Below are 8,186 nucleotides of genomic sequence, written 5' to 3' on the forward strand. Positions count from 1 at the left end.
TATATATATATATATAACTATATATATATACTATATGTACTATAAATACTATATATACTATACATACTATATATACTATCTATATATACTATATATTACTTTATATTATTATTAATATAATTATCTATCATTATAATACCATTATTTTTTATTACATACTATAAACATAAACATGCACCACAAATTGTATACCCGCGGTGTGAAAAAGTGGAGTTGCTATGTAGTTTACACCACTTCTTCAGAGGGCGTTACTGCGCGAGGGCATTTTGCGGTAACATTCGTGATTCGTTGATTCGTTAGTTACCGGTTTGGCGTTCCTCGTGGTAAGCATTGTGTTTGTTGTTCAGAAAACCAAATAATTAATTCTTCCGAAATGTTTGACGATTAATATAAAGAATAGGTTGTTTTCAGCCCAAAAAAGTTTTCCGGATTCTGACATGAAATAATGGACGACGAGGACGAAACTTATAAATTGTGGCGCATCAGGAAAACCGTGATGCAGCTATGCCACGACAGAGGTTACCTCGTCACGCAGGACGAGCTGGATCAGACGCTGGAGCTGTTCAAGGAACAGTTCGGAGATAAGCCCAGCGAGAAAAGGCCGGCCAGGAGCGATCTTATTGTTCTCGTGGCGCATAACGACGATCCTACGGATCAGCTGTTCGTCTTCTTCCCCGACGAGCCGAAAATTGGCATCAAAACCATCAAGACGTATTGCCAGCGTATGCAGGAAGAGAAGATTCACAGGTTGCTTTTCACATCAAACTTTATATAATTAAAATTTTGGATTCCCAAAGTTGGTTACACGATTCACACGATTCACCTTGTACTACTTCATTTATAATCTTGATCTTTCTAATTAATCTCGTAAGACTGAAACACACATAAGAGATTGAATTCCATTAACTATGATCGACCACTCTTGTATGGAGGCTCACTCATATCACGATACTTTATTATGTTATATTTTATTTTTGCAATTTTTTATTTTAGTGCTATTTGTTCAAAAAAGTATTGATATTTGAGTAAAAAAGTATTAATATAAGTAATTATATTGCTATTAGTATTATCCCTAATTTTTATCTTTTTTTGTCAACATTATTAAATAGAACATTATACGCTAAGTAGTTTTTTTTTGCATCATTTCGCTTGTCAATACTTGCGAGATTATTAAGCGTCGTTTTCAATTATTACAGAGCAATCATCGTAGTCCAGCAAGGCATGACACCGTCGGCTAAGCAATCGCTGGTGGACATGGCGCCGAAATACATACTGGAACAGTTTCTGGAGTCCGAATTACTGATAAACATTACCGAGCATGAATTGGTACCCGAGCACATTGTCCTGACCCCGGACGAGAAGGAGGAACTGCTGACGAGATATAAACTGAAGGAGAACCAGTTGATGAGAATACAAGCTGGCGATCCAGTGGCGCGATACTTCGGCTTAAAGCGCGGACAAGTCGTTAAAATAATCAGACCGTCGGAGACCGCGGGAAGATATATATCCTACAGGCTGGTTTGTTGAAGAGGTAAAGGGAAGGTGTGTCGTGGGATAAATCGCCGAAAGTCTCACGCGGACTAAGAGAGAAATATATTTATTGAATTTTTACTTATCGGAGTGTAAAAGAGAACACACTGCAGCTCAAAATTTGTCATTTATTGTAGCAGCATTGTATAATGGTGCATCGTTTTGTATCTGCATTATACCGTCGGTATAGAAATAACTGCAATTACGCATCGTTACGCTATGTAAAAAAACCATCTGTCGCATCGAGTGTTGAACATCCATACAGAGTCGGCAGCGATGAATAATAATTACAGTTCTCACGTGCGCGAAAAAACGTGTGTCCGAAAATGCGTTATCTTACCTTCCCAATAATTGTTTTTTTTTTGCATTCTAATGCACTCGTATCGGGCAATTACATGCGTAAAATGTGTATATTCTGTCTTGCGTGGTTCGCCAGCTCACGTGTATAATCGATATTAAGATATAGCTGGAGCTTTTTATTACAGAAACGACATACAAAAAGGATCACGACCTGCGGGGGTCGCTCGCGATCGTCTGGCTTGGGTAGACATTTATTTCGAGTTACTATTATTATTATGTATAATACATTGCTTGGTCCAAAAGTATCATGTTATACAGTATATTGACATAAAAGTATATCGGTAGCTGGATTTTCTTCTCGGAGCGAGATTTTAATTTAGGTGATTCGTCAATAAATAAGTGACAGTTCAATGATTCATTCTATTAATAGTACATACACGATTTTGTTTTTGTTAAATCTAATTGCATTTATTCCGTAAAATACGTTTCCAAATGACTTATCGTGACTCATACCCATCTTTTTCTCTTATCTGTTTTTTTTCTTATTCAATAAGATTCAATTTGCGCGTAAATTGAATCAGAAGCGTAATTAGGTAATACTTTAGCAGTCTATCAAACGCAATAATTAAATAATCGTACACTTCTTAATCGAAGGGATATGATATTGCGCTCTGAAAGGTGCTTAAGCTCGGATAACTTAAAAAAAGGATTTTAAAAAAGTTTCCCCTAATTCACAAATTCCACTACGTAATTTCTATTAGATCTTCATTCGTATCTAACGTTTAATTCTTAATAGCGCTTTTTTGATCCTACTTGTAGAGGGGAGCGCAAACGTCGAACATCGTTCTTTTAAAGCCGGTGGCACGACATCGATCGTGAGACGCGTGAGAGTTTTCCGCTTCCAGAATTTATCGCGGTCGACCGATAAAGCTGAAGACGCATACGAGCAGGAAGTTTCCCCGGATGGCATATTCGCTAGCGCGTAATGACAACAGGCAGACCGACCAATCATTCGTTCTACACTGTTACTATAAATGGAATAATGTGCTACGTAAGCGGCAGCGTCGTCGGCTAGCATTCGGCTCGCCACTAAATATAGCACGTTACTCCACGTGATCCAAAGGAATAATCGCTATCGTTTGGGCACAAGTAAACAAAGCACACACACGCGGCTATAATTAATATAATATATTGTTATCAATAAAATGTAACATAACATTAATAGTCATAATAATAATAACCATAAAAGATAATAATAATAATTACACAATAATGCTACGAAGTTCGGTGCTTTTACGCAATAAGTAAAGAAAAAGTATAGAGTCCTCAAAAAGGTTTACAAAAAAAAAGGAAAACAAAAATATACATATTCGGTTAACCTCGAACGCGATCCCCCACAGACGGAGACCGCGCGAGAGACCCTTAGATCGTTGGGGATATCCATAGATACTTAGATAACTCTTAGATAAAGGATCATTTGTGTAAATTGTTAGAATTCTATAAATGCTTGAATCCGTAGATCCTTAGGCATCTCTTAGGCATCTCTTTACATCCTTTAGATGAATCGTTAGATGAAAAGCATTCTTCCGATTTTTGGATTCCCGGATATCGCATTAGAGATCTTCGGATTCTCGGATATCGTCCGATCGTCGAACATCTTTAAATACTCAAATCGTCCTTAAATTCTAGATGTCGTTATATCTTCGTGCTTGGATGTTTCGATGTGATATCGATGACGATTTTCTCTTTCTCTCGCTTTCTTTTTCCTCGATTAAATAAACGCGCTTATTCTTCTTCGGTATTCAAGAGGATTTTCGTGTTGGAGTATACGTTCGATTCATTTTTTAGCCGTATTTAGAAGACTTTTCGACGTGACCACCAGTACACCTTGGTAGCCCATTCGATAGGTGAGGTTTGTAAAATATTGTTTATCAAATCCGCGGCAACGCGGATCCTGTAGGTGATAGAGGTGGGATAAGGCGGCCACTGTTCCCAATAACGGCCTCTGTGCGTTCGGCCGTATGAGGCCTGAAAAAAATTGTATATACACATAAAAATTATATATTAATTATGCTGAAGATTAATTCATTCTAAAGAAATAAGAGGGATACGTGTGACTAAAAAAGATATATTAATAATGGCGAAAAAGCAAATACAGAAAATTAAATATATATTTTTTATTGTGTAAGACAGATATAAGATTTCTTGATATCGCATTCAATATTCTCAATGAAATCTTCATCCTTACATCAATTGTAATGACGTACTTAATTTTTTAATTGTAAATTTATTAGCCAATAAACAGACGGATGAAATTTGTATTAAAATTTATAAATAGATGCAAATAGATACAGAGATAATTGAAAGAGCACAGATTTCTTACCTAGGAGTGGTATGGCGTGACATAGGTAGACGGAAACAGTCCCCGTCTATTACCGATTTCTCCGTGCCACCAATGCTGATCTGTACGATCTGTGACGGTAATTACATCCCCTCGTCGGAACTCCAATTCGCCAGGCTCTTGCGGGGCAAAATCGTAGAGCGCTTGCACTAAACACTAAAAGCCATGGATAAGTTACTTTTATGATATCAAAAGATAAAATAGATATATAAATACAAATAAAAGGGAATGTGTATTATCGATACATTTAAATATCTTCTACGAAATTAATGCGTTCAAATATTTTCCACGTTCTATTTTAGAAGACAATTTTATATCAAATTTTACCTCCTCGGGGACCATGTCACGCAGCTTAACGTCCTGCGAGCGAGAAACAGACGCTGTACGATGATACTCCACTAATTCGTTGAGGCTGTTAAATTTGACAACCCACAGGAAGAACTTGCCCTGTGCGTCTCTTAATACTTTGAAATGCTGCACACCGTCGGAGCATCTGTGTGTATATATATAAATTGATTATTTTATTTCACATGTTATTAATAATTAATAGCAGTATTAAACAATGATTTTCTAATTTGCAAAGTTCCCTTAACGTGGAACACAATTTCCTATACTGAAATTTCTACTGAAGTCTATGAAATGAGAAATAGCTGAATACTTCTCATTTGTTGCAAAAATTTCAATAGCCGTAATTAAATATTATTCATCCAATATAATACTCACTTTACGGATAAGGAGAAATCACCAGGGGAGCTTTCACTGATTCTGATCAGAAAGGCACCTTCATGTTTGTTCATCAATAATCTTTCAGCGTCTGCTCTGGTTATCCTGCCATAGTACCAGCTGCAATGGACAGAAAATAAAATTTTGAATGTACAAACATGTGAGTGAATGTTTTTACCGAAAAGAAGAAGGAGAAAGCACTTTTACATGAAATATTAATGCTTTATCGAACAATAACTGTTAAATTTTACTTATAATATAACGTATTATTTATGATACGTACTCGTGGCTCTTCATCTCAATATAATTACTTGGTATAAGCCCTTCTCTAGAATCCAATTCAGCTCTATACCAATTCATGTCATCTTCCATGTTTAGAATCTGCAAAAGAATGTATTACATGTAAGAGGTAATATTAAATTTAGATTTATAAAAATACATACATCACTGCACATTAATATTTTTATATTAACATTTTGGGACAGACATAGAAAGTAGAAACTGCATAATTTTACAATCCAAATGGAAAGGAAAGAGTTGATCATCTTTTATACAAGTTAAACATGTGATATTAATCTTGTAAAATCGTGTATTACAATTTTATAATTTAAAATATTTAATATTTTATTAATTATTGCCTATAAATTTTTTATAAAAAATGAAAATCTCGATTTCATAAACAATTTAAACTTTCAGTGACCTAAATATCATAGCTTTCAAAGATATTACAATTTATATATTTAATTGGATCTAAATTGGATCTAATGCTATTATTACATTAAAAAATAATATTTGCAATGCAAGATTGTTTGCAATTTTAGACTGGATTTTATAGGAAAGATTTCTTTCTCATTGTTCCTTTTTTTTTTATAATCAATAATCGTCAAAACTTTTAAACTTTGCTATAAAAACTTGTTATTCAAATTAAAAGATTATAAAGTAATGTTTTCTAAATTAAAGATGCAATTATCACATTTATAAGAAGCAAAATTAAAAGCAGCCTTCAACAAGTATAAAAAGAAAAAAATATTAAATTTACAACGGATCTGACTGCTATATAATCTCTTTTTATTTTCCCTCGGTTTTTTATCTATTTTTTTGTATTTTTTCCTTTTTTTAAATCTTCATATTTTAGCAAATAATATACACAAATAAATATAAGCTGTGTTCCATGTGTGTACTCGAAAAGAAACTTTTTAAACGCATTAAGACAGTGTCGAAAGACATACAGCCAAAAGAAACAAGTTGCAACATTACTTCAATCCTTACGGCAATCACTGTCGTTCATTGCTCCAAACAATAACAATCGTTATTGCGTCGAGCAACAGCATTCATAGAATGTTTTGTGTCACAGACAAGGCAGCTTTCCGGGCGCAGTGATGTGCCGATCGTGCTGATTGACGGATTGCAAGCGTACATGCACGGTACAATGTACGTGTGCAATAATATCTCCCTCGCATCTTTAGGACCGTCCGGTCGACGGACGGTGTCGACGCCGCGACGACGGTGGAAGTTTCGGGTTCGGCCGGAGGTCTCGTGACCGCGCCGCGCGACGCGGCGGGCCGGACGAGGCGCGAGGCGACGCGGCGCGGCGCGGCGCGCCTCGTCAGGGCGTCGGGTGACGAACCAGGTGACGGGACGAGACGGGGATTCGGGGGGAGGACGGAGTCGGCGGAAGGGGGGGGGGTGGCGGCCAGGTCGGACCTCCGAGATGCCCACAGCAGCTCTGTACTAACCTTCAGGACCTGGCTCCTGCGGAAGCTGAGCTCGTCCTCGGCGGTCGCCGTGAAGTCGTGCTTCGCTACCGCCTCCATATTCCTGTTCTGCCCTCCGAGACGACGGAGTCGACGACGGGAAACGACGTGCCGCTGCTGCTGGAGTGAACGAGAGGGCGCTCGCTATACGATGTCCCTCACGGCCTCACCGTGGGGAGACGCAGAACAGAGTGTGACAGAGAGTGCTACGTCCCGCGACGCGAGGGAGTGCACTTGAGGAAGGAAGAGGAAGGGGCTCACGGGAAAGGGGGGAGTGGGGGAGGAGGAAAGGGGGAAAACGGAGGTGGAATAGAGAAGAAAACAAGAGAAAGAGGAAAGGTTGCTCGTTGTGCGGACGCGCACGCACGCGAGTCTGGGACACGTTATTTATTTTATGAGTACCGGAGCACCGAGCACTATGCGGATGAGAGAAGGCGATACGAGATTCGCTGTTAGAGCCGAAGCTGAACGTAAAGTCCTCCTGGCACGAGAGAGGACGATGTTGAAAGTCGCTTTGGAAGGAGCGTGCACAAAGCACAGGAAGCAGGGTATATATAGGGCTGTATGCGATATATATATATATATACGAGAAGTATGTGTATATATATATATATATATATATATCAGAGAAATTTGCGCTATGTTATAGGTGCGTGAGAAAAAATTGGAGCAAAGGAAGGAGACGCAGAAGGGGACACTCGATTTAGTAATCCGACGACCGCGTGCTCGGCGTTACCCGCGACGTCGTCGTCGTCGTCCTTTGTCCTAGGCGCTGGCGGGTGCGCGGGCGGTGTCCGTCCAAGGATAAGGATATTGTATGTACACTCGCGTATACGCGTGCGTGTGTGCGTGCGTGCGTGCGTGCGTGCGTGTCGCGTGTCGATGGTGTGTGCGAAATCCCAAGGATAGGTGTGAGTAAGAGCACCGACGCGCGCGCGTATACGTGTATATATACGTACGCACGCACCTTGGGCGCACAGCCGTTTTCCCCCGGTTAGGATCCCCCGCTCGATCGCTCGATGCCACCCCTCGGACGACTCAGAGCCTCGGCATCGTACCTCTTACCCCGTATGTACATACATACACACGGCGAAAATCGCGTCCGCGACGATCACGTCGACGTGCACGGGCGACACTGTCAAAGGCGATCGCGCGTACTATCGCAACGGTCCATCGCCTGCAAGTCTTATCAGGCGTTACACTTGTGTCCGTATCCCCCTTACCGGTCGGGCACGGCTCGGCCGCCGTCGCTCGGAGCGCTCGGACCGACTCGGCCCGCTGCGCGGTCGACCGCCGCGCACACGCGTGTGACGTCACGTGACGTTCGGGCCACCCTACGCCAGAGGGTGGGATATGTGTGGTGCACGGGGGTGCTGCATACGCGCGCGATATACCCCCGCGGTCCCTAACGATGGCGATTTTTCAGCACTTTTTTAACGCTTACGTCAGTCGTCTTGCATGACGTCAACCGCGAAACC

The 8,186-nt window shown here is 40.3% G+C and overlaps 2 protein-coding genes across 4 annotated transcripts; one reads left to right on the forward strand and one right to left on the reverse strand.

The window, feature by feature from the left end:
- The first annotated feature begins 242 nt into the window (after nucleotides 1-242).
- LOC105450404 (DNA-directed RNA polymerases I, II, and III subunit RPABC1) lies at nucleotides 243-2,241 on the forward strand. 2 transcript variants are annotated; one of them, XM_011690211.1, is made up of 3 exons: nucleotides 243-323; nucleotides 401-747; nucleotides 1,197-2,241. In XM_011690211.1, exons 2-3 carry the CDS (start codon nucleotides 446-448, stop codon nucleotides 1,525-1,527), a joined length of 633 nt encoding a protein of 210 aa, XP_011688513.1. In that variant the 5' UTR covers nucleotides 243-323; nucleotides 401-445; the 3' UTR covers nucleotides 1,528-2,241. The 2 variants fall into 2 exon arrangements, with proteins under 2 accessions (XP_011688513.1, XP_011688514.1); XM_011690212.1 differs by having other exon boundaries at nucleotides 256-323; nucleotides 412-747.
- On the reverse strand, nucleotides 2,231-7,886 carry LOC105450403 (protein enhancer of sevenless 2B). 2 transcript variants are annotated; one of them, XM_011690210.1, is made up of 6 exons: nucleotides 7,676-7,886; nucleotides 5,238-5,335; nucleotides 4,955-5,074; nucleotides 4,559-4,724; nucleotides 4,214-4,387; nucleotides 2,231-3,858 (listed from the first exon to the last, which is right to left on the reverse strand). In XM_011690210.1, exons 2-5 carry the CDS (start codon nucleotides 5,324-5,326, stop codon nucleotides 4,214-4,216), a joined length of 549 nt encoding a protein of 182 aa, XP_011688512.1. In that variant the 5' UTR covers nucleotides 5,327-5,335; nucleotides 7,676-7,886; the 3' UTR covers nucleotides 2,231-3,858. The 2 variants fall into 2 exon arrangements, with proteins under 2 accessions (XP_011688512.1, XP_011688511.1); XM_011690209.1 differs by lacking the exon at nucleotides 7,676-7,886 and adding an exon at nucleotides 6,691-6,901.
- Nucleotides 7,887-8,186: the final 300 nt, after the last annotated feature.

Source organism: Wasmannia auropunctata, unplaced genomic scaffold (assembly GCF_000956235.1).
Source record: "Wasmannia auropunctata unplaced genomic scaffold, wasmannia.A_1.0 LD336061.1, whole genome shotgun sequence".
Lineage (NCBI taxonomy): Eukaryota > Metazoa > Arthropoda > Insecta > Hymenoptera > Formicidae > Wasmannia > Wasmannia auropunctata.

Coding starts and splice junctions, on each gene's coding strand:
- LOC105450404 (XM_011690211.1), top strand. CDS start 446: ATGGACGACGAGGACGAAACTTATAAATTGTGGCGCATCAGGAAAACC. Junction 748..1,196: donor CAGGAAGAGAAGATTCACAG/GTTGCTTTTCAC, acceptor CAATTATTACAG/AGCAATCATCGTAGTCCAGC.
- LOC105450403 (XM_011690209.1), bottom strand. CDS start 6,768: ATGGAGGCGGTAGCGAAGCACGACTTCACGGCGACCGCCGAGGACGAG. Junction 4,725..4,954: donor GATTTCTCCTTATCCGTAAA/GTGAGTATTATA, acceptor ATATACACACAG/ATGCTCCGACGGTGTGCAGC. Junction 4,388..4,558: donor GTGACATGGTCCCCGAGGAG/GTAAAATTTGAT, acceptor CATGGCTTTTAG/TGTTTAGTGCAAGCGCTCTA.